Raw genomic sequence first — 23,740 nt, 5'->3', positions numbered from 1 at the left:
CAATATTTGGGGGCCAATGGACGACAGGACTCTGGACGGGAGAGTTTTTTTAGGAAAAAAAAAAAAAAAAAAAAAAAAAAAAAAACAAAACACAGGCACCAGAAAACTACAAATAGACCAAATACCCATCCTCCGTAATCTCCAAGTTCTTGGTAGAAGGAAGAGGCAGGACACTATGACACCATGTCAGACGGTTGTTCAGCCGTTCAGATCGTCGCGAGATTGCAACAGCATCTCGCGCAGGCACCGGCAACGGCCCTCCATAAATAAGCTCGGAAAGGTGGATGCGTAAAAGTGGAGTCTCGAGATATCCAGATGCACATGAACCTGTCATTGGTCTGCTCGTATGGGCGTGTGGACCTCTCTGCACTGTCCACGGCTCTGGTTCGTCCGCCTCTTCAGCCCTTTCTGCACCCTAGTCGTCTTTGTTTGCGACGCTGACGGAGCATGCCGAGGGATGGCTCTTTGCCCCATTTGTGCACCCTTTCTCGCCAAACGGTTCCTGCAGGCCAGTCGTACGCCGCAATATATATCCGGGAACAGCTTGGCCGCCGCAAACGACCCTGACCGGTTGCCGGTACTTTCCTCGAGCTCGTATGGGCGTCCCCTTCTTTCACTCGCACATCTCTTGTCCCTCATTTTTGCCATCTCGTCTCCTGGTTTTCGTTTCACGCTGACAGCCCATCAGCCACGTCGAGAAACGGTCTTGGCCCCCCGTCCATACGAGCACAACGACCCGCCCTCTTTCACTATTCACGACGTTCGTCCGTCCAAGACGCTGAGACCAAGCTCACAATGACTCGGGTCAAGCCCGGCGAGCGGAAACGGGCCAAGGCCCCTAAAGTGCGCACTGGATGTCGAACCTGCAAGTACGTGTCCCATACGATGAATCTCTTCCCCTTTTGCCAGACCGTGCTTCGACGCCATCGTGAGACGACGTGCAACATCTCCACCCAACGCTAACCACCAACAAACAGATGTATGTGAACTGGTAATATTGCTTTGGTGACCCTGTATATTGTTGGCCCTGCACTTTTGCCGTGCTGCCGCCTCTCTCGTCCCACCTTCGCCTCGTGCTCCATGCCGTTTGCTCCACAGACTATCTCCCCGCAAGAAGAGGACAACTGTGCTGTGGTGCATGATCTACTGGTGCACCACGGACGGCAAGAGACTACGGAGTGACACTATGTACTAGAGACTGCACATCGCTGCCCTATGTACCGTATGGCTGGCTGCAGCTAAATGACGATCCCACCTCCCATTCTGCCCATATTTTCTTATATTGTGTCACTCATTTCTCATCCTCACTCTGCCAGTGCGAAAAGTCAAGTGCGACGAGGCCCGGCCTGCCTGTCTTCGATGTAAGTGCTGCATAGCCTATTGTGGCTATTGTCCCTGTATTTCGTGAGCCCGGTCCTGATCCCCCTTCGCTTATATGCCCCTATGACCTGTGCGCACGCATGACGTAGGCCAGTGGCGATCCTTTAGCATATGTCTGATCGTCTGTCCGCTGCCTTTCACTTCCTCTGACACAATTTAGGTACGTCAACGGGCCGTGTATGTGATGGCTTCGACCCTCTGCCCAGCGACCACTCCAACAGCAACGGGGCCAGCAATGGGCGCTTCGTTGCCGTTACTCACCGGCCAACTGGACGCATGTCCATGTCGGCTTTGTCGTCGGCGCCGAGTCCATCGTTGTCGACGCACCGGATCTCGCCGTCGTCCTATGGCGATCCCTTGGAAGCACGCTCTCTGCTCTACTTTACCGAACGCACCATCGGACAGTTCCAGGCGTTCTTCCCCGACGAGTTCTGGAACAGCCACGTGCTGCAGTTTGCCCTGTCGCAAGACTGCATTCGGCACGCCCTCGTGTCGCTGTCCGCCCACCATGAACGCTACTCGCGGCCGCACGCCGACGGCGTGCCGGCCATCAGCAGTGCCACCACGAACCCCAGCAACATGGCCATATTCGCCAAGGTGGGTTCGTCCGACATGAACGCCAACATGGATGCCGACCGCGCGTTCGCCTTCAAACAGCACAATCTCGCGATCAAGTCGCTGCTGGCCTGCGGCGACCCCAGCAAAGCGCTGCACGTGCACCTCGTGTCGTGCTTGATTTTTATTTGCATTGAAGCTCTGCAAGGCGAGCTGCTCTCAGCAATCCGCCTGTTCAAGCACGGCCTCTCCATGATTGAGGAGCTGAACCGGCGGACAGGCATCCTGGGGCCGACGACAACGGGGCCATCGTCGACAGACACTGCGGCGGGCAACGCGCCAGGCGCACAAAAGTCAGCCTCCGCCGGCACACCTGCATCCACGGCGTCTTCTTCTGCATCTACATCATCTACCGCGACAGCATCTACTTCTGCATCCTCTTCATCTACGGCATCGTTGCCGCAGACACCACAGGCCGTAGACCCTTCTCCGACCACTCCTTCGTTTTCAGATAGTATCGTCAATGCTGTTGTCGCTTTTCTCAACCGGTTTGCCGTCCAAGTGGCGCTGCTGGTCGGCGACATCGACCCCGACCTGAACATTGGCGTCATGGCCGGCGTCAGCCGCAAACCGACGCTGTCGCCTGACACGCGCTTCCATTCGCTGCTGGAAGCCCGCGAGAGCATCCTGAACCTGGCCATCCACGTGCTCTCGGGCGCGCCCCGCGCCCGCTTTGGCGACGGCTTCCTGGAGTCGGCCGTGCTCATGCTCGGCTGGTGGACCGCCGCGTTTGACCAGATGGTGGCCGAGCGGGGGCCGTCGCTGTCGCCGCGCGGCATCGCGCTCTTGGAGCTGCACAAGCGGTATCTGGCCGCCCACCTCAAAGTGCCCAACCCCACCAACAGCGACGACCGCTGGATGAACTACGTGACCGAGTTCGCCGAGGTCGTGTCGTGGGCCGAGCGGGCGCTGCAGCCGGAACCGGATGCCGCCGGCGCCAAGGAGACCGCGCTGCCCACGTTCCACATGGACCTGGGCGTCATCCCCGTCATGTTCTCGACGGTCCTGCGCTGCCGCGACCCCGTCGTGCGCCGCCGCGCGCTGGCCGTCCTGCGCAACAACCGTCTGCAGGAAGGCATCTGGGACAGTTCCTTGACACTACGAGTGGCGGAGCGAATTGTTATGCTCGAGGAAAGCAGCGTGGCGGCGGCGGCGGCGGCGGCGGCAGGCATGGCCCGCAAGCCGCAGCGGGTCAAAAGCGTCCAGGTGCGCATGGACCCGGACGAGAAGGTGGCTACGCTTGAGTACGGGCTGGAGGACGATAAATTTGAGGAAGTACTCGACTGGTAGCGTGGTGGGGAAACCGATGGTGGGCATTCGACGACTGGCGGTCGACTGTCTTGTAGCACTACCTCTGTATGCCAACAGCCGACGTAAACGATGGACGGCTTTTAAAACTTGTGATACGGACGAGGCATTGCTCGAGTGTTTGTGTATTGTATCGAGGTCATCGTCGGCGGTGCATATATAGTTATGCACTTGCCAGCCTCTTGTTCTGCATTAATGTAATGTTTTCTTTTTTGCCAACTTCAGAAAGACCTCCATCTTCGTCATCATCGTGGGCGTAACATCCTCAGACGCACAAGCCAATGCAATGTCAACAACAATATCACGAGGGCAATCATCAGTGCCTTGTTTGTGGGCGTGGCCAGGGCTATCATCCATGGGACAGAAGTTGAGATGTTAGGCCAAGGTACGTTATCTTGAGGCCATGGCCAGGATGACTTAAAGAAACACACAGCCATGCCTTGGCTGTCACACGTTCGTCGCCGTGAGACCTCCGACATCGGCATTTGACTCACCGGGCACATCCAGGAGAACCTGCTCGTCACCGCTGCCATTGTTGGCATGGTCGACGTTGTCGTGCTGAGGAGCCACGTTTGTTTTGTCCCCTTGCTCCGGTTACGCAACCATTTGTGGAAGTGGTAGTGGCTTGTTTACGAGTTTGATTTTGCCAAGTCTGGCAGTTGACAGTGAATTGGAATAAAAGACACCATTGCGGAATTGTCACCGAACGTCCACTGTAGATCTATTTGGACTCTCTTATTCTCAACTCTCGTTCATGGCCAGCGACCAGCAGGTGCCGATTTTGGCCATCACCATGGGAAGGCACTGGTGCAAACATTTGGGTGGCTTTGACGGTGCTGCGTGTGCACTCTCCTCTGCACCATTCGGTGTCAACGCCGGATGCATTCACAGCTGGCGTGACAAGCACGCAAAGCTAGGACTTGGGTTGCCGATGGCTGATTGATCTTGTGTTGTCAACGACACTGTGTCGTCTTTCTGTTTCCTGGCTGTGGCGGTATCGGTTAGGCTACTACGCCCTGACCTCCAGCGACTCATTAGCGCGTTTCGTCCCCGCAGCCACTGCCTTGTCTTCAGGCCGACGGGTTCCCACGGATTCTGTTTTCCAAGACGTGCTAGATTGTCGCGTAGTTTCTAATTTCTCCCTCGTCACCCATTCCTCCCCATCTTGACTTGACTATCCGGACTTTGAACGGCGACGCGGGGAAACTTTGCATGATCTCTTTAGACTTTAGTTAATCCTAAACCAAGAGCAGCATTACAGCCTGGGGACGGCTGTGGAGGACTGGGGAAAAGCGGACTTCAATGGCCGTGAAGAAGGCCACAGTAGACGAGGCGGGGCCATTGTTCTTGTTATTTGTTGGTAGCAACGTACTACTATCGTACTTCCCTAAGGTTTGGCGCACACCGCACTTTGGGAGATCGACCTCTGCGCATCTTGACCCGGAGCTTCGGTTCGTTTGCAATGAACAACAGCAGGAGCTGGTTTATTCCCGTTTAGGGTGTCACTATTAGCGGTTTACAGTGGAAAAGCCGGACTGTTGTAATGTAATTACGGCGTAATCGTCGTAGACAAATAAATAAGGCAAGAGCTAAGAGACGAGGAGGCGAGGTCGGGGAATTTACAAGGGAAGTTGTAACTTTCTAAATTGCGACATCACCACCACAGACGCGCAATTTGAGTAGAATGTAAAACGGAGCAAAGTGCGCCGCTTTCTTTATTGCTTTTACTGGGCTGGATGCCGTACGAAAAATTTGCCGTACGCACCTGCGGGTTGATTTGTCCGTAGAGAGTGTTAGGCCATTGTAAGGGTGTAACGCCCCATTGCCCCAAACACCAAGGGGTGTTACAGAAAATCAGTTATTTTCCCTCCTACTAGTGGTCTGCTGACGGTCGCAGGTCTGTATCCGAGGATAACCTGGGCGTGAACGGACGAGAGGAAACAGGGGCCAACGAGGCGTCGGAGCGATTTGTCGTGCATCGCGGCTGTCATATCCATTCCCTTCCATGGGCACACTTTCCTGTTTACTATTCTTTTATGTCTGCTGACAGCGGAGTCTCTTTTCCTCGCAGCCGCCGCGTGGTCTGTGCGGATAGGCCCCACAGTGGCACCAATGGACTTGTCAGAAAGGCCGTCACCGATAGGAAGACAGGTCGGATATCGATGCGCGTCGGCGCTGTCATAGCTGGGTGACATGATTAATCCCGAGAGAATCTGTTTGATTGAGCTGGCAGTTAGTCCGCGCAGCGTAAAATGTACAATACAAAAGGGTGTAAGTCGCTGCGGAGCTGCGACAAACGGAGTGTTGTTGACTTTTATTTTGGCTTTGATTCTGCTGGCTTTTGTTTGTTGATTTGTGATGATGGGGTCCAACGGACATTGATGGCCGCGTGTGCCTTTCGCATTCAACAGCTTTTTCAACGGCGGCGCAAACACAACCAGAAACGAAACAATCCGCGGCAGCCCACAATACGCCGATGATTGCCGAGGCCGCCAAAGGTTGATACAACATCACCCGGAGCACAGAACCACCGAATACGGAGATGACTCTCGCACTTCACACAGACATGGAACTCCCGACGCGGCCACGGGATGCGTCCGTGGGCTACGGCATAGACCACCGACGCGACAGCAGCGGCAGTTATCCCGAGGAGCGCCCGCATCACTTTCTTCAATCTCACCACACTCACAACGCCCACAATGCAAACTACACAGACCTCTCCCACGCACACCACAATTCAGCAACAAGGCCTAACGCTGCGTCTACATCGGCACGAACACGCCGCGGCAGTGGAGAACCGTCCAAACAGCTCGCGTGTTCCAGCTGTCGTAAAAGAAAAATCAAGTGCCAGCCCGACCAGAATGGTGGCCGCTGCCGAGCATGCTTGCGGTCGGGCGCCGAGTGTATGATCCCGGCTGTCGACGAGCGCAAACTGTCCAACAGTAAAAAGCTTGTGCGCGAGCTGTACGCCAAGATTGCGTCGTTGGAAGCGGAACTGCTCTCCCATCGACAAGCTGCACAACCGCCACCTTATGCCGCTCGTGAGAACATTGGCCGTGATATTACCCGTGATGTCTCGGGAAACATCCGTCGAGACAGCTTCCATCATGTCATTGGCATCGACGACCGCAACACACCAGAGTGCGACGAGCTCGTCGGCCCTGTGACAACGTCATCACCCGGCAGCCAGAGCGACCGTTCCGGAGGTGCCGCCTCGTTGTCGTTGGACTACGTGATCATCCGGCTCTGCGGCGGCTATCGGCATCTCAGCAGCAACTGCGTAAGTCAGCCGCGTTACAACGGCCCGACTTCGAGCCTGAACCCAGCCGAGAGTGTAGCATCCTCCGTTTTGTCGAGAAGCGAGGCGACCACGCAGCCTTCGCACAATGGCGGCCGCGTCGTGTGGCAGGACATCGTGTCGGAATCGCTGCAAGAGCACTTGTTTGAGCTCTACTGGAAATACCAGCACCAGGTCATCCCCATCATCCACAAGGAGGCGTTTTTGCACGACTTTAAGAGTGGCCAGACAGAGTACTGCAGCAAGCTGCTGGTGCACTGCATTTTAGCGCGGGCGGCTGCCATCTCAGACCGGCCCGGCATCCGTGCCCTGGCGCTGGTGAAGGACGAAGTCAACGAGGATCCGCCTTTGCTGGTGCGGCGGTGCGCCGATTTGTTCGATGCGGAACTCAGCCATCCAGGCATTACGACACTGCAGTCCCTCGAGCTGCTCAGCGAGATCTACGGTGTGGTGAGCAACGAAACCAAGGGCTGGATGTACGCCGACCGGGCGAGCCGGTTGGCCTTTGAGTTGGGCCTGCACAGTGACATGGAAGGCTTCCACTCGGATCAGGAGACGGCTACCAGCCTGACGCCCATGGCGAGGGAGGTGCGCCAAACATGTTTCTGGGGTTGCTTCTCGTTTGACCGGCAATGGGCGCTATACTCGGGCAGACGCCAAATGATCAAGTTCGACGATGTAACCGTCCAAAAGCTCAGGCCGTCCGTGGCTGGAGGCAACATGGGGTCACTGGAGCTGCGCATGTCGGTCGCCTGGGCCGACTTGTTGGAGATTGTCGGCATCATGTGCGACGCTCTCAATGGCGCCCAGACGACGCGCCACCGTGTGGCTGCTCTCGACCGCAGTTTCCGTGACTGGTACACCAATTTGGATGCCGAGTTCCGGTACAACCCCCAACAAATCCCAGCCGTCTTCCATCTTCACATGCAGTACTCTGCCGCCGTCATCCTGCTACACCGGCCACTGGCGCAGTTTGGTGCCGAGCCAACACCGCACGCCATTGCATATGGTCCCTACAGCTCCCACAACCGCCCCTCGCCCAAAGAGACCTCCCGCCAGATCTGTATCCAGCATGCCTGCCTCATCGCCCAGTACCTGCAGCAGTACGAGGAGTGCCACGGCAGCCTGCACACCCTGTCGTGGGTCACGCTGCACATGATCAGCACGGCTGCCACGACGCTGATTGCCACGCTGTCGGAAAGACGAGACAACCCTGGAAGTAACACGCCTTACCTCGTGTCGTCTCTCCAGATGTGTATTCGAACCCTGGGCGCCCTCGAGGAGAGCCATCTGCCGGCACGCAGAGTGCGCAAACTCATCCTGCACGCCATGCGCCTGCTGAACCTGGAGAGCATGCTGGCATCGGTCGCCAGGACTACCGAAAGTGCTGGAGCTCCTGTGACGCCGTTGATGTCGCCGTCGTCCCCCCCTTTTGTCGCACCCATCCATACGCCGACTGGCACGTGGGCCCCGGCTTCGTTGGATATGCCGATAGGCGGTATCTGGGCCGGCGAGACTCACTCGACCATGCATGCCGAGGCCGCTATCTTTGACGAGTTTCTGCCGCCGGGTTACTATGTCTCGCACGCCGAGATGCTCTTGTCTTTTGAAGCGCTGCTGTATTAGGGCATGCTGCATGGTGCGGCTGCCGGGTGTTCTCGAGTTATTCCGTAACGACTGCCGCTATCTTTGCTATCTCGCAAGGTTCCTTCTCTTTTTTTTCCTTTTTTTTTTTTTTGCCACGATTACCAGCTGGTACTAGATTTGAATAGGCTGTAGAGTTTCATTTCCGTCAACAAGCAACATGCACGTTGTTGTGGTGCTGTCCGTCTGTATAGAGTGCTGCCGATTGGCTGATGCGCGATATTAGTGGGTCCCGTACCTCTGCTCGTGGACTATGATAAGATTTCACACGCACCAAAATACTCAAATGATCGAGGCCTACAACCACGCCACGACATGTTCAACTTCTTCCGGACATCCCGCCAGCGCGGTGATGCCGCGTGGTTCTGCGCCGGCCCGGCGTCGTCGTACCCGGATATCCAGCCCATGGACCCGGATGCCGTCGTCGTCGAGGTCATCTCCACGCCAAGACCGAGAGCATGTGGCACCCCGTCCAGTCTGCCTGTTGCCGGCTGCAAGATCTTTCATGTTTCTGAAGACGCAGAAACAGGTGGCGTCACGGCAAGTGAAGTTCGAGTGCAGGATGTTGCTCAAGTCGAGGGCATCGATGCACTCAAGGACCAGGTGCTAGTGTTCCAGTACAAGGGCCAGTTCCACGCGGTGGATCATGTAAGCACCTGCTGTGCCAACAACCTCTGTCCAACATCGTCCACTAACAGCCGCAGAAATGCCCGCACATGTCATACCCCCTCTCCAACGCCACACCTTTCGATATTGAAGACTTTGGTATTGTGCTCAGTGCCGGCCTGACGTGTCCCAAGCACGGCTGGTCCTTTGATATGTTTACTGGCATGGGCGACCGCGGCAACTACCGTCTGCAAATCTGGGAGGTTGAGCTGAGAGATGTCGCAGGAAATGTAACCAAAGCAACAGAGAAAGAAGTTGATCTATCAGACAAGGACGTATGGGTGCGGAGGAAGCAAAGGATAGGATAGCAATTGTGGCTGTATGGTGCACGGGCAGAAACTCATACGGGCATTGTGGCTTATAGGGCTTTGTATGCATGTCTATTCCTTTACATATTGGGATTTTCTCAAAAAAAATTTCCCTTCACTCACTTTGTTTCTTCTCCCCGGTAAATATCCCGCGCGTGCCCCGTACCGGCTTACCGTCCTGCACCACCAGCCAGCCTGGCGCAATGGTCATTTGAATATTGTCAACGTCGATAAATGCCAACTCGTCGTTGGAGTCTGTTACTGTATTGTTGTTTGGGGAGGACTTTTCCTCCATTTCTTGCCTGCTTCGCAGAGACATATCTTCCGTTTTGTTCTCTACGATCCGCCACGGGATACAGTCACCAGCCTTGGCACGGACTCTGAACACCGGGGTGCGCTTCATGTCAGCATTGTGCGATTGCCAAACGGATACAAGAGAGGATGTATTGGGATTGAAGACGGCACTGTAACGCCGTCGAATCAAAAGTCATAGATATCGAGTGTGGTCGCTAAATAAGGTTGTCATCGCGCAGTGGCCGACAACCAGGTGTGCCTCAACACTGTGCCCGTCCCATGGCCCAAACCCTACGAACTGCTCGTCAAAACACTCTGCTGCAGCCTCTTCCGGTCTGATCAGACGAACGTTTGTGTCGGACGACGTCGGCATCAAGCCGAAGGGCAACAACATACCGGCAATCACCAAGGGCTATGAGGCGACTGAGTTTGTGGTCGCGGCTGGTCAGGAGCACCGCTCAGGCAGTTCCTCTTTTAAAGTCGGTGACACGGTCAGATTCCTGCCATCTGCCAACGTGTGATTCGACTGCGAATGCTGCCAGACACATCCAATGTTGTGAAGACGGCGGTTGCGCGGCAAGAACCCGGGCCACTCGGCCGATGGGTTCCATCGGAGCACATTTGCTTTACAGTGCGACATGTGCTGAAGAGCGCCCGCTACGTCACACCGAGCTACGGGTACCTTGATGGGTATGGTCGCCACCACGTCGTGCCCGGTTTCCGCTAAATTCAGGGCAAGGGTTCATAAAGCGACCGGCCACCCAGGCAGCCAGGGCGCCAGGCACCCGGCCAGAGGGGCAAATAACGCAATCGGCTAAGAAATGGCATGCCCCAAATCCCCCCTACGCGATACCCCGCGGTCCGTTGTCGGATAGCTTGCTGGCATCCCACTTTGAAACATTCCGACACAGCGTCTTCGATTGTCAACACATCAACAATTCAGCAACTCAACCAAACTATCTCGATTTCACATCTAGCTCGACGTCCCTCGATTCGACCACCTTCTCGTCCAACATCCCCACCCTCCCACCATGTCTGGTCTCAAAGCTGGCGATGCGTTCCCCGAGGGCGTGTCCTTCCAGTACGTCCCGCCCACCGGCGAGCTCGACCTCACTGCCTGCGGCCTCGCTGTCCCCTACAACGCCAGCGAGGAGGCCAAGAACAAGAAGATTGTGTTCGTGTCGGTGCCCGGCGCCTTCACGCCGACGTGCCAGGAGCAGCACGTCGTCTCGTACCTCAAGAACCGCGACGCGCTCAAGGCCAAGGGCGTCGACCAGGTTGTCTTCCTGGCCTTCAACGACCACTGGGTCATGGCCGCCTGGGGCAAGGCCAACGGCGTGTCGGACGATTCGATTGTGAGTCCTTGGCTGGCGTAGATGAAATTGAATCGAGACGGCCCGCTAATTGACAGCTCTTCGTATCGGATCCCGGTGCGGCCTTTAGCAAGTCCATTGGCTGGACCGCCGGCGAGCGGACTGCTCGGTACGCCATTATGTGAGTTGCCCATCTCCGGTGCCGCTTCAAGTGACTTTGCCCGTTCACAGCCCACACTAACTCTCCCCTCCAGTGTCGACAACGGCAAGGTCGTGTACGCCGAGCGGGACACGGTCCCCAAGTCCATCGAGAACACGGGTGCTGAGGCCATCTTGGCCCGCTTGTAAAGCGGTATTCGACTACAGGGCGTGACGGGTGGGATTCAATGCGAACAAGACCAGGGCGTGTGTTAAGATGACACTGAGACTTACTTCCGTCAGGACAGCGCCTGTTTCCCCTCGACTGATCAATAGTCAACATACAAAATACACGCACGTCACCAAGCAGCGGCATTCTGGCGTGGAAGACACACGCAAATACGTTTAGTCCGCAGATCACGTCCATGCATTACGTGCTCGTTTCATGTCTCGTGCATTTCGTATATTCCACTTACTTCATTCAAGGCTCACTACGCTGATCAAGGCCATTAACATGCTGTTGATTCTTCACGAAACGCACCTTTCGAGAACAGTGTGCGTCGTCCTTAGGAGTGGACCCCTTCTCGTCCCTTGTCCACATAACACGCCCGGGGCCACGCAACGAACTGACTCGTAGCTTCTGGTCCGCATTAATGTGCTCAACGCCCTCGCCAAAACGCTGCTGTGTTGGGGTTTTCAATAGACGGGCGGTGTCGCGACGCATCCTGCAAGTTCGGCCATGTGCATTCCAAGTGGGCCGCGGCGTCTGTCCCAAGAGACCCTGGAATCGACTACGGTCCAGCAGAACCCGCAAACCCCCGGGTCGACATGGTCCCGTTCCACGCGTACGGGACAACTTTGACAGCCCTACGCACGTTCTCGCGACAAACCGAGCATCATGGTGTGGGGCGAGCCATGAGACGTCCATTCGCAGGAGTCCAAAGCGCCGTTCTTGATGCAGTGGACACGGTTCGTGCAGGGCTGTGGGCTGATTGAGAACAAACAGCCAGCGCCAGAGGCGAGGCGAGAAGCGTCTCGTGTTTACTTGTGCTTGGTAGAAGCAATGCTGAGGGCGACTGGGTGGTGGTTATTGTGATAGTTATTACGTCGTGGTCGCGTCAAAAACCAACACATATCGAATCTTAAAGACGCCGTCTTATTATTACACTACGGAATTTGACGTCGGCAAAGGTTAATCCAGGATGAGGATTTCGATACGGATCTGTCCCGGTCCAACGACACCCCCAATGCACGCCCATATGAGTGGTACCCCAACCGTCCTGTGTCGCACACACGGAATAACGGCAAACACCGCAACGGCGGTGCAGGTTATCTTTGTCGCATTTCAAGGGTTGCACGGTCCTCTGATAAAGCCAAAATAGGCCACACCTCTCGAGCTCCCTCGTCCGGTTTTTGCACCTCATTGCAGATTAGTGCTGCGGGCAAGTCGACAAGAGCGACCACCTCCTCACCCAGACCCCTGCAAACGTACTAATGCAGTGCCGATCCTGCACAAAGCTTCCCAGAACAGCAATAAAGTGCCGATACGGATACAGCCGTACGCCGTGTGTGAGGCCGCTGGGGTAGAAGCTTGGCCGAGAGAGACCTGGATAGGCCCAAAACGGCAGGTACAAGCAGTTGCAACGTTCACACTACCCTCACATTCCCATCCTGGCCGTCGGCGTACATTTGTTTTGTCTCCATGAAGTACAGCTCTATATATTTACGCCGAGCATGCCAACTCAATCTCTGCCGGCAAAGCCATATCGTCCACATCCTCGACCGAGACGCACCGCCATGCCTTCACTTTTGAATTGCGTGGCCCTCTTGGCCGCGGCCAGCTGCACTGTTGCCCTCGCCATCGAACAGCCCCGACATGCCACATCGTCCAGCACCGGCAGCTGTCGCAAGACGAAGGTCGCCGTGCTCGGTGCAGGCGTGGCCGGCATCACGGCCGCTCAGGCGCTGGCCAATGCATCGGTCACCGATTTCTTGCTCGTCGACCGCAACGACTACATCGGCGGCCGCGTTGCGCACACGACGTTTGGCACAAAGGCCGACAACTCGTCGTACACCGTCGAGCTCGGCGCCAACTGGGTCCAGGGTCTCGGCTCGCCAGGCGGGCCCGAGAACCCCATTTGGACTCTGGCCAAGCGCTACGGGCTCAACAACACCTACTCCAACTACAGCTCCCTGCTGACCTACGACCACACCGGGTCTGTCGACTACACGGACGTCATGGACGCGTACGATGCGGCGTACGAGGTGGCCGCCGCCGATGCGGGCGTACTGCTCACCGACAACTTGCAGGACACGAGTGCCCGCGTCGGGTTCAGCCTGGCCGACTGGAAGCCCAAAAAGGACATGCACGCGCAGGCGGTCGAGTTCTGGAACTGGGACTGGGAGACGGCGTATGCGCCCGAGGACTGCAGCTTCGTGTTTGGCGTGTCGGGCAACAACCTGACCTTTAACCAGTTCAGCGACGAGAACAACTACGTCTGGGACCAGCGCGGTTTCAACACCTTTCTGTATGGCGAAGCCAGCACGTTCCTCGTCGAAAACGACCCACGCCTGCTGCTGTCCACCACGGTCACCAACATCACCTACTCTGATTCTGGCGTTACAGTCGTCCTCGAGGACGGCGGCTGCATTGAGGCCGACCACGCCATCTGCACCTTCTCGCTCGGTGTCCTGCAAAATGACGTCGTCGACTTTGAGCCGCCGCTGCCGCGCTGGAAAGTGGACGCCATCGAGTCCTTTGAGATGGGCACCTACACAAAAATCTTCTTGCAGTTCAACGAGACATTTTGGGACGAGGACGTCCAGTACTTTTTGTATGCCGACCCCCAGGTGCGCGGCTACTACCCGGTGTGGCAGTCGCTCGACGACCCCGGTTTCTTGGAGGGCTCGCACATTCTGTTTGCGACGGTCGTGGGCGCTGAGTCATACCGTGTCGAGCAGCAGGACGATCAAGTCACGCTGGCCGAGAGCATGGCGGTTCTGCGCAGCATGTTCCCCGACATTGACGTCCCCGACCCGCTGGCCATCCTCTACCCGCGCTGGAGTCTGGAAGAGTGGGCGTTTGGCTCGTACAGCAACTGGCCCGTCGGCATGACCCTCGAGAAGCACCAGAACCTCCGCGCCAACGTCGGCCATCTCTGGTTTGCTGGTGAGGCCAACTCGGCCGAGTACTTTGGCTTCCTACACGGCGCCTGGTTCGAGGGCCGCGAGGTCGGCCAGCGCGTGGCGGCTGCACTCCAGAACAAGACGGGCGGACACGGCCATCACAATGCGTCGTGGAACATGGCCCGGTACGAAGTCCTGCATGGCACCACCAACCTCAACGAGTACAACTACTACAACGGCTGGCCTGTCAGCAGTTTTGTGGACTACGACACGAGCTCGAACTAGGTGGGCGTGGGGTGAGTGTCAACGAAACCAGGTAAAAGCATTTTGAACTTACCGTGTTGGTGGAGCAGTGCTTGGATTGTTTGTCGGCCTGGGACCGCCTGTATATAATGTTGATGTGTCTTTTGCATGCGTTTTGAAACGTGGGACTTATTTTAATTCTCAATTCCGTAAAGTGACATAGGTGCGGCTTTCCACGAGCAGTGACAACGTGACGACGTAGTGTCCATAATTTGTTGTTGATGTTCGAGGGCTTAATTTTAATATATTTTAAATTCTTGGCTGGTTGTATGCCATAGTCGCCATCTTGATACAATGTCTTTTGTCTTGTAGTTTTCCTATACGTTATTTTGTTCCATGTTTCGTTTTCCCTCATGCGTCCTCATTACTTTCTGCGTTTTCGTAATATTTTAATATAACCTAAAAAATCAATACATCCAATTTTACAGAGTTTGGCATTTATTTGTGGTTTTCTCCATGGAATATTTTTTTTAATAATAAATTAATACCAATCAACGTTTCCCCCCAAAATATAAAATATAAAATGACAACATTAAAAATTACACGGAAGCAAACAGATTCAATATCAAACGTGCCAAATTTTTACCACGTTTTAATAGAACACTACATCACCAGCTTACCATACGTATCCTTATCTCATCCTGTTGTTCACCTTGTCTCATTGCTATCCTGATATCCTTACTTCACCCTCGTTGATATCATCTCGATTCTGCCGGGGCACGTTCCGGCTCTTCCCTTACCCCAATAACACAGGCCTTATTAGCGGACGGCACCTCTCTGTGGAAGCGTGTTTGGAGGACCGCTGCACTCCGAAGAAGACCCTCAGTATTTGGGCACGTGTTTTTAGCGCTATTCTACGTAACAGCTTCCATTTTGGGATTGGATTGCCCTGAAGTAGAACCCTTTAAGCCCCCGAACCCCTGTAATAGTACCGGCAACACTAGAGCCAACTCCATCCGCCAACAGCTACGTGTCAGTGCCTGTCAACGGTCAACTGTCGCCACTGCCACCGCTGACTTTGCCCACAACTAACCACGGTTGACTCGCCTCCATTCCCACGCTGTCCTCTTTTTCTCCATTTCCCCATCTCACCTCGCTACCTTTCCCCATTTTCTGTACCTGTTGCGATTTCCCATTCTGTTATCAAGCAATGATTCATTCCTGGAAGGTTCTTTGGCGAGCATGATGTCTCGAAAAACAAGTGCAAGATGGTGAGTTTTACGTGACGCAAAGCCGCATGTAAACAAGGAAAAAGGGTAACTCAACGGAGTAGTGTTTGTGTAAAGCCGTGTGACTACGGCTTTGTACAATTTTTCGAAACAGCTCGCGGCACGCATTGACAACAACCCCAATTGCTGCAGACACAGATGTCGATGTGGTGTCCGTTTTATGGCAAGATTAGCTGCTCTCATGTCAAGTAAATCCGTACTTTGCTAGCGCTACTGAGTCGAGGAGATAGGACGTGCTTGACAGAAGTGGTGGTGGGTCGGAGGCTTTGACATATGGCGCCAGTACTTCGTATGGGGGACAAGCGACCCAACTCACTCCCACCCTGAGGAGAGCTGCGCAGTCGGCAGCTCTACGGTTAGCACACGTTGACGCACCGAGGCTGTTTGTCTGTGAGCCATAGTTATGACGATCAGTTTGTTGGAAGATATGGTTGTCTCCGTATAATTTTTCATTTTTGATTCACGATTTGAATTACGTTTTTCCCGCTTCTTCACTTTTGGTGCCATCTACAACTCAGTCGCCGCCCACCGACATGGTCTCACCAAACACACCCATCCTGATCGGCGTCGGCGAGGTGCGCGAAAAGAAGATTGATGTCGAGCACTCGACAGAGCCGGCGGGCATGATGCTGGCGGCGATCCGGCAGGCGGCGGCAGACGCAGGCTTGTCGACAAAAGACCTGCAGACGGCTGACAGCCTATCGGTGGTGCCGCCGTGGACGCAGCCGTACGAAGATCTGCCGGGCCTGCTGGCCCAGGACCTCAAGATGAAGCCGTCGTTCTCGACGATAGGCCTCCACGGCGGCGAGCAGTGCGCACTGCTGACGGACGAGGCAGCACGGCAGATTGCGCGCGGCGAGAGCAAGCTGGCGATTGTGACGGGCGGCGAGTCGCTGGCGTCGCTGGCGGCGAGCCACAAGGCAGGGCACAAGCACCCGCCCGGGTGGACGCGGCCGGACCCCAAGGCGGCGGCGGTGTCGACCAACAACCTCGAGTTCAACGGGCAGAACACGGCGAGCCGGCACGGCATGGGGCTAGCGATCCACGTGTACCCGATGTACGAGAACGGACTGCGGGCGCACACGGGCATGACGCAGCAGGAGAACAGGGACGAGTCGGCCGAGCTGTACGCGGCGTTTGACCGGACGGCATGCGCGCACCCGGCGTCGTGGCGCGCGGGCGAGACGCCGCGGGACGCGCGGGCGGTGGGCGAGTTGACGCCCAAGAACCGCATGATCTGCACGCCGTACCCGCTGCTGCAGAACGCGTTCAACACGGTCAACCTGTCGGCGGCGGTGATCCTGACGTCGGTCGGCCACGCGCAGGCGCTGGGCATCGCGCCGTCGCAGTGGATCTACCTGCTGGGCGGCGCCGGCACCAACGACAGCGACAACTGGTGGGAGCGCACCAACTTCTACTCGAGCCAGTCGCTGGAACAGGCGATTGACGCCACCATTGGCGTGTCGGGCATCGGCAGCCAGGATGCGATTGACGCCTACGACTTCTACTCGTGCTTCCCCGTCGTGCCCAAGCTGGCCTGCCGCCACCTGGGCCTGTCGATCACGCGGCCCCAGAAGCCCATCTCGCTGCTAGGTGGCCTTACGTCGTTTGGCGGCGCCGGCAACAACTACTCGATGCACGCCATGGTGGCCATGGCCCGCGACATCCGCGCGAAGCAGTACCGCACGGGGTTCGTGCTGGCCAACGGCGGCGTCCTCTCGCACCACTACGGTCTGCTGCTGTCGTCGCAGCCGCGTTCGCCCGAGATCGACGTCTACCCGCGCCGCAACCCGCTGCCGCACCACATGGCCATCCCGTCGGCGCCGGTTGTCGACGAGTCAGCAGCCGGACCGGCCACGATTGAGACGTACACGGTCGCCTACGACCGCAGCGGCCATCCCACGGTGGCGCACATTGTCGCACGCGTCGACCAGACAGGCCACCGGTTCGTGGCCAACAACGGCGATGCTGCCACGCTGCAGTACATGGTCGACCTGGCCGTCGAGCCGATTGGAACGCGCGGCACTGTGAGGCAGACCAAGGACGGCAAGAATGCTTTCTTTATAGCGACGCCGTCGAAGTTGTAGTGACGAAGCCTGATATGTATATGAACTGTCTAATTGTATATAATGTCATCGCGATTGATGTATTTGTGATATGTCCTTGATTTGATTATGATTGTGATGTCTTTCTGATCTTGATTTGATTTCAATGGACTCATGTGCGGCAGTGATTGCGTCGTTGTAAGTAGATACAGCGGGTGTTAGTAGCTTCAGGGCATCTTCCCCTCTTGGTTAGAAACAAGAGACTTTTTAGGCCCTTTCGTCTTGTTCTCCACCACCCTACGATGTAGTGTGAAAGCTCGGCTTCTCCACCCACACGCGGAGGAGCTTGCGAGCTTGGCTACTCAGAAAGGAAAGCAGAGCGCCGCGAGTTGATAGCCTAAGTATTAGCGACAAGGAGAGGGGAGTGGGAATCGATCCTACATGCACTGGAGACCTCCCCAATAGGAACCTGGCACGCCAGAACACACCACAAGACCCCCGCTTGGGATTGGAGCGAGTCATTGAGGCGACTCGGCACGGAGACGAGAGGAGTCCATGAGAGACGAGTGGCCGTCTGCCGACGTGAGATCAGAGCTTTGGGAAAGAGAAGACGCAATTGATGGTCTTGAGCCGGGGCTGCTTGGAAAGTCGGCATTCTTTTCGTCTGCTGCCGTTCCGTTGTTATCTTGACTTTTGATTTTGTCGTTCTTTTTCGCCTGTCTTTGTTTCTTTTTACTTTCTTCCTTCAGCGGACATCACACCTGGCGCAACAACCGGCTTCTCAGCTCACTTCTCAACTGACGTCTCGACACGCCTCGCCCACCGCCACCATGTCGTCTCCGTACGCCACCTTCCAGACGCCGCCGCCCGAGACGACCATCCTCAAGCTCACCTTCCCGGCGCCCTACGTCCTGCTCGTCACCATCAATCGTGAAAAGGCCATGAACTCCATCACGATGGCCGGCCACTGGGAGGGCGACGCCGTCTGGACCTGGTTCGACGAGGAGCCCGAGCTGCGCGTGGCCATTTTGACGGGCGCCGGCACACGCTCGTTCTCGGCCGGTGCCGACCTCAAGGAGGTCAACAGGACCCGCGGCAAGGGCACCGCGCCCGTGACCCTGCCCACGGGATCGTTCCTGGGCTTCGCGCGCCGCCTCGGCAAAAAGCCCGTCATTGGCGCCGTCAACGGCTATGCCTACGGTGGCGGCTTCGAGCTGGCCCTCAACTGCGACATGGTCCTGGCCTCGCCCACGGCCACGTTCAGCCTGCCCGAGGCCAGCCGCGGCCTGTACGCCGCCGCTGGCGGCCTGGCCCACGCTGTCCGCAACTTCGGCATGCAGCTCGCCGGCGAGATTGCGTTGGCGGGCCGCATCATGACCGCGCAGGAGCTCGAGCGCCTGGGCTTCTGCCGCGTGTCCAAGACGCAGGCGTCGCTCATCGACGAGGCCGTTGCCCTGGCCAAGGCCGTGGGCCAGCAGTCGCCGGACGCACTGATCGTAACTCGCTCAGGGTTGCGTCAGGCGTGGGAGACGGGCAGCGTGGAGCGCGCGGCGCAGATCACCGAGGAGCGCTACGGCAAGGCACTTATGGACGGTGAGAACATGAAAATTGGCACCGCTGCCTTTGCCCGCAAGGAGCAGCCCAAGTGGGTTCCGTCGAAGTTGTAGGGGGAAGGGGGGTGAGGTGCAATTGGTGTAACAGGGACGATTCTTTCTGTACAAAGCTCGTTTGTTTTCTTTCTGTATATTTCATAGACAACCAACATTACATGCGACAATTCCACCACCATGACTTTGTATCTTGTATGTACATTTTGCTATCTACAACTCCGTCTACACAACTCTGTTGACTGCCATCACATGCTGCCAGCCACGCAGGGCTACAGTTTTGCGCCCCGCTTCTTCGCCTGCGACATCTCTTGCCGGATGGCCAGGTCCGTGATAATCTCCTCGCTGCCGCCGCCCACCACACTCACGCGCAGATCCCGGCCCACGCGCTCCACGCGCGCTCCCACGCCGCCGCGCTGGTAGCCCGCGCCGCCAAAGATCTGCTGCGCCTCCCGGTTCGCCAGCTCCAGAATGCGCCCGCCGTGCACCTTGGCCAGCGCCAGACGGCTCGCCAGCTCGTCGCCCACGTCCCCCCTGGCCTTGGCGTGGTACGCAATCTGCTCCAGCCACGCCCAGTGCGACTCAATGTACCGCGCCAGCGTCGCCAGCTTATGCCGGATGATTTGGTGGCTGAACAGCGGCTTGCCAAACGTGTGCCGGTCCAGCGCATACGCCCACGCGTCCTCGAGGCACGCGCGCGCCATGCTGTTCATGCCGACCGCCATGATGAGGCGTTCCTTGTTGAAGTTGGCCATGAGCGTGGGGAAGCCGTTGTTCTCCTCGCCGAGGAGGTGGTCCACGGGCACGACGACGTCCTCGAGGGTGACCCAGGTGGACTCGCCCGCATGGAAGCCGGTGTTGCGGATCTTGCGCCGGGACACGCCGGGGCTGCCCAGCGGAATGACCAGCACGGACACGCCCTTGGCGCCGGCACCGCCTGTCCGTACGGCCGTCGTCATGTGCGTCGCCGACATGCCGCCCGAGATCCACTTCTTGTGCCCGTTGACCACGTACGACGTGCCGTCGGCCGTCCTTTTCGCCGTCGTCCGGAGGTTGGCCAGGTCGCTGCCGCCCGTCGGCTCGGTGGCGCCCAGACAGAAAGAGGTCTCACCCGTCACGATGCCCGGCAGCCACAGGTCCTTTTGCTTCTGCGTGCCGAAGTTGACAATGGGCGGCACGCCAATGGCCAGCGATCCGCCGATGCCGCCAATCACACCGCCCGAGCAGATGCGGTTGACCTCGTAGTGTTTGATCATGAAATGGAAAATGTCCCACTCCTCGTGTGTGACGCCCCCGGGCAGCTGGACGCCGTGCGAGTATTTCGCAGGCATGTCCACAAACGCCATGCCCGACCGCGTAAACCGGAGCCGCGCCTCTTCCGGCACGTGGCCGTTCTCCTCCCACTCGTCGACATACGGCATCACATTCTCCTCGAGGTACGAGCGGACCGCCTTTTGGAACCGGCGGTGGCTCTCATTGTAGAAGGGTGAGGCGAGCGTCGTGAGCCAGGCAGGCTCAGCAAATGGGCCCACGTTGAGGGATGGATCCAACATTGTGTGTGTGTGCGTGTGCGTGTGCGTGTGTTGCTGTTGTGACATGGAGCCATAGGTCACAATAGTAGTCTACTCGCCGTCTGTATTGTTGGTTTCGGTCTCGTATTACTTAAATAAAATATGGGACATAACACAGACTCGATACACATGTGAAGAGGCGAGCCGAAGGGGGTTGTAGTGAAGGCGTGCGGAGTCCTCTTAGCAGTGTTGACTCGCAGACTCGCATCCGCAAACACGCTGACTCGTCTGAGGATCTTGGCTGTGGGGAACCCGAAGCTGGCGATTGTGATACAGAAAAGGAAGACGAGTAAACTAAACAAAATAAAGATCAAACCCATACGAAGAATGAGAATATTCACATACACATTTTCGCCTCGGGCAATACACTGCTGTGTTCAGTCAACTACAATTAGCCTGCTGCGAACCACTTTTAGAGGGGCTTCTATTACGTTGTACAGGCGCCTGCTACTACTGACAGTCTGAGCCACTTGCGGCCCACGCGGCCGTACGACGTACTGCAAAACGTCCAAAGGCAGTGGAGACAAGCACAGACATATACGGCGAAAGCGAATGTAGATCACGGGCTTGACCGACGGGAGGCTTTTCACCACCGCATCCTTGATGCAGCCGTCGAGGAAAACGAATACAAAATGAGGCCTTGGCGCACGAGTCAGAGAGGACACGAGTCGTGACTGTCCACTACGATAACTACACCCGCCGCTCTTGCTCATCATGCTCTACAAATCTACGTTTGCGCCGTCGGCGGTCCCCCGCAACGAGTCGTTTTGGCAGTGCATGCTGCGGCTCAATGTCGACGACACGCCGGACGACACCGTCATCCTCCAAGAACATGAGCGGCCCGACAGGCTGTTTACATATGGCTCGGCGCCGCGGCTGGCTGGCCTGGGCGCAGACGGATTGCGAGAGGTGATCGGACTGAAACGCGGCGACACCATACTCGTTGTCGGCACCAACACGCTGGACTACCTGCACATTGAATATGCTGCGCTGTGGAGCGGCGTGGTGGCTGCGTGAGTCCATGGCATGTGGAGGAACAAAGAGACTGTAGACATGACTTGCACACTTGTACTGACGGGCGACAGCCTCGGAAACGCGTCGGCGACGACCAGCGACCTGGTACACCTCATCGACACGGCCCAGCCGGCAGCCATCTTTTGCGACCCCGGCCCGTTGATGGAGAACATGGCTGCAGCCCTTGCGCAGTCGACCCAGCCACGTACACAAATTATCGGCATCGGCACACGCGGCACGGCCAAACTGGCGTTTCCAGCCGATTGCATCAAGGACACAGATGCCGACCCCGTGCAGGCGCCCCTCGACCTGTCGTCTATCGACAACCACACGGCACCTGCTCTCATCTGCTTCAGTTCCGGCACGACGAGCGGCCGCCCAAAAGCCGCCGTCCTCAGCCACCACAACGTGCTCGCCTACCCGCTGCTGTACCGTGCCAGCGAGCCCACGACGGCCAACCACAGCCAGCGCGATGTCTTTTACGCACCCCTCGCGCACATCTACGGCGTGTTCGTGGCGACGACGATGCCCGTCTTCACAGGCGGCTATGTGCGCCTAATGCGGTCGTACAGCCTGCCGGCCTATCTCGCTGCGTGTGCCGATGCCCGGGCCACGACGCTGCGCATGGTGCCGCCGACGCTCGTGGCCATGGTGAAGCTGCTGCAGCAGCAGCAGGCGGGGGGGCACAAGGCCGCGATGGATCTCTCCAGCGTCACCTCCATCGTCTGCGCCGGTGCGATGCTGGCGCCGGAGATGATTGGTGCCGTCCACTCCCTCCTAGGAGAGAGCGTCGCCATCGTCCAGGCGTACGGCATGACCGAGGGCCTGGCCACGATTGTCAACCGCTTTGCCGCGACGCGCAAGCAGGGCAGCGTCGGCCGGCCAGTGTCGGGCGGACAGCTGCGGATTGTTGATGATAACCTGCGGGACGTGCAGCCGGGCGATACAGGCGAGATTGTCATTTCGTCGCCGACCGTATTCATGGGCTACAAGAACGACAAGGCAGCCACGGCAGAAGCGTTCCCATACTCGCCGTCCGGTGGCAACGTAGACAACACCGCCTTCCTGCGCACAGGCGATGTCGGCCACATGGACGGCGGCGGCTTCCTCTGGCTGACCGACCGCAAAAAGGACATGATCAAGTACAAGGGCCACCAGGTGTCGCCCGCCGAACTCGAGAACCTGCTGCATGCCCACCCGCTCGTGCAGGAAGCTGGTGTCTGCGCCGCCTGGGACGCCGTGCAGCAGACAGAGGTGCCCGTTGGCTATGTCAACCTCGTGTCGTCCGTCGCAGACGGGCGTCGTGCCAGCGTGCTCGACGACGTCCGCGCCTCTGTCGACGGCCAAGTCGCTCACCACAAGAAGCTGCGCGGTGGTCTGTTCTTTTTGGCGACGATGCCACGCAATGCCACGGGCAAGCTACTGCGGCGGAATCTGCCGGCGCGGCTGGAAGCGGCACGGACATCGAAACTTTAGCGAGCGACAAAGGGAGGGAGGACCGTCGAGGAACGGGAGGGTCGCAGTCGTGGGCGGTTGTTTGGGTAGTTGTTGGCGGGCGCTGATGCACTGGTTTCTCGTATGGGCAAGCACAACAGACTAATAAAAGGTTGCAATCACGTTGTAATTACGACACAGTTTTGCAGATGCAGCGCACGTATTCCGCTGTCTGCCTCGTGGAGTGGGGCCGCCTGTGCTGTAGACCAGTAAGAGGCTAGTGGGCACGGCTGCCTCAGCTGCCCGCCGACGAGTCCTTCAGCGCATTCCGCTATCGCTATCGCGCTTGGGTGGCACCCAGAGGCAGAAATAGGGCCAGGCCCAAGGCCCAGACCATTTGGACCACTCCCATATATCGGTGCTTGGCCCTCGCCATCCATCTACGGG

General features: G+C 57.4%; 9 protein-coding genes across 9 annotated transcripts; 8 read left to right on the top strand and 1 right to left on the bottom strand.

Moving 5' to 3' along the window:
- Positions 1–795: 795 nt before the first annotated feature.
- On the top strand, positions 796–3,285 carry SPBR_09157 (c6 zinc finger domain containing protein; the record flags this gene model as incomplete). The annotated part of the gene is made up of 2 exons (XM_040767283.1): positions 796–856; positions 1,541–3,285. The coding sequence occupies 2 exons, from the start codon at positions 796–798 to the stop codon at positions 3,283–3,285; spliced, it is 1,806 nt and encodes a 601-aa protein (XP_040621311.1).
- Positions 3,286–5,869: 2,584 nt separating this feature from the next.
- Positions 5,870–8,227, top strand: SPBR_04118 (uncharacterized protein; the record flags this gene model as incomplete). Its single annotated transcript, XM_040762401.1, has 1 exon — positions 5,870–8,227. The coding sequence occupies one exon, from the start codon at positions 5,870–5,872 to the stop codon at positions 8,225–8,227; it is 2,358 nt and encodes a 785-aa protein (XP_040621310.1).
- Positions 8,228–8,560: 333 nt separating this feature from the next.
- On the top strand, positions 8,561–9,219 carry SPBR_04451 (Rieske [2Fe-2S] domain protein; the record flags this gene model as incomplete). Its single annotated transcript, XM_040762734.1, has 2 exons — positions 8,561–8,893; positions 8,950–9,219. 2 exons carry the CDS (start codon positions 8,561–8,563, stop codon positions 9,217–9,219), a joined length of 603 nt encoding a protein of 200 aa, XP_040621309.1.
- A 1,325-nt stretch (positions 9,220–10,544) lies between these two features.
- On the top strand, positions 10,545–11,174 carry SPBR_04458 (alkyl hydroperoxide reductase 1; the record flags this gene model as incomplete). The annotated part of the gene is made up of 3 exons (XM_040762741.1): positions 10,545–10,868; positions 10,925–11,007; positions 11,081–11,174. The coding sequence occupies 3 exons, from the start codon at positions 10,545–10,547 to the stop codon at positions 11,172–11,174; spliced, it is 501 nt and encodes a 166-aa protein (XP_040621308.1).
- Positions 11,175–12,761: 1,587 nt separating this feature from the next.
- SPBR_04206 (polyamine oxidase (propane-1,3-diamine-forming)) lies at positions 12,762–14,375 on the top strand (the record flags this gene model as incomplete). Its single annotated transcript, XM_040762489.1, has 1 exon — positions 12,762–14,375. The coding sequence occupies one exon, from the start codon at positions 12,762–12,764 to the stop codon at positions 14,373–14,375; it is 1,614 nt and encodes a 537-aa protein (XP_040621307.1).
- A 1,780-nt stretch (positions 14,376–16,155) lies between these two features.
- Positions 16,156–17,709, top strand: SPBR_04218 (thiolase; the record flags this gene model as incomplete). The annotated part of the gene is made up of 1 exon (XM_040762501.1): positions 16,156–17,709. The coding sequence occupies one exon, from the start codon at positions 16,156–16,158 to the stop codon at positions 17,707–17,709; it is 1,554 nt and encodes a 517-aa protein (XP_040621306.1).
- A 788-nt stretch (positions 17,710–18,497) lies between these two features.
- On the top strand, positions 18,498–19,334 carry SPBR_04404 (uncharacterized protein; the record flags this gene model as incomplete). Its single annotated transcript, XM_040762687.1, has 1 exon — positions 18,498–19,334. One exon carries the CDS (start codon positions 18,498–18,500, stop codon positions 19,332–19,334), a length of 837 nt encoding a protein of 278 aa, XP_040621305.1.
- Positions 19,335–19,546: 212 nt separating this feature from the next.
- SPBR_04274 (acyl-CoA dehydrogenase) lies at positions 19,547–20,827 on the bottom strand (the record flags this gene model as incomplete). The annotated part of the gene is made up of 1 exon (XM_040762557.1): positions 19,547–20,827. One exon carries the CDS (start codon positions 20,825–20,827, stop codon positions 19,547–19,549), a length of 1,281 nt encoding a protein of 426 aa, XP_040621304.1.
- Positions 20,828–21,559: 732 nt separating this feature from the next.
- Positions 21,560–23,335, top strand: SPBR_04168 (luciferin 4-monooxygenase; the record flags this gene model as incomplete). Its single annotated transcript, XM_040762451.1, has 2 exons — positions 21,560–21,858; positions 21,931–23,335. 2 exons carry the CDS (start codon positions 21,560–21,562, stop codon positions 23,333–23,335), a joined length of 1,704 nt encoding a protein of 567 aa, XP_040621303.1.
- Positions 23,336–23,740: the final 405 nt, after the last annotated feature.

Source organism: Sporothrix brasiliensis, assembly GCF_000820605.1.
Source record: "Sporothrix brasiliensis 5110 chromosome Unknown Cont16, whole genome shotgun sequence".
Taxonomy (NCBI): Eukaryota; Fungi; Ascomycota; class Sordariomycetes; order Ophiostomatales; family Ophiostomataceae; genus Sporothrix; species Sporothrix brasiliensis.
This window is presented reverse-complemented; position numbering and strand designations above follow the sequence as displayed.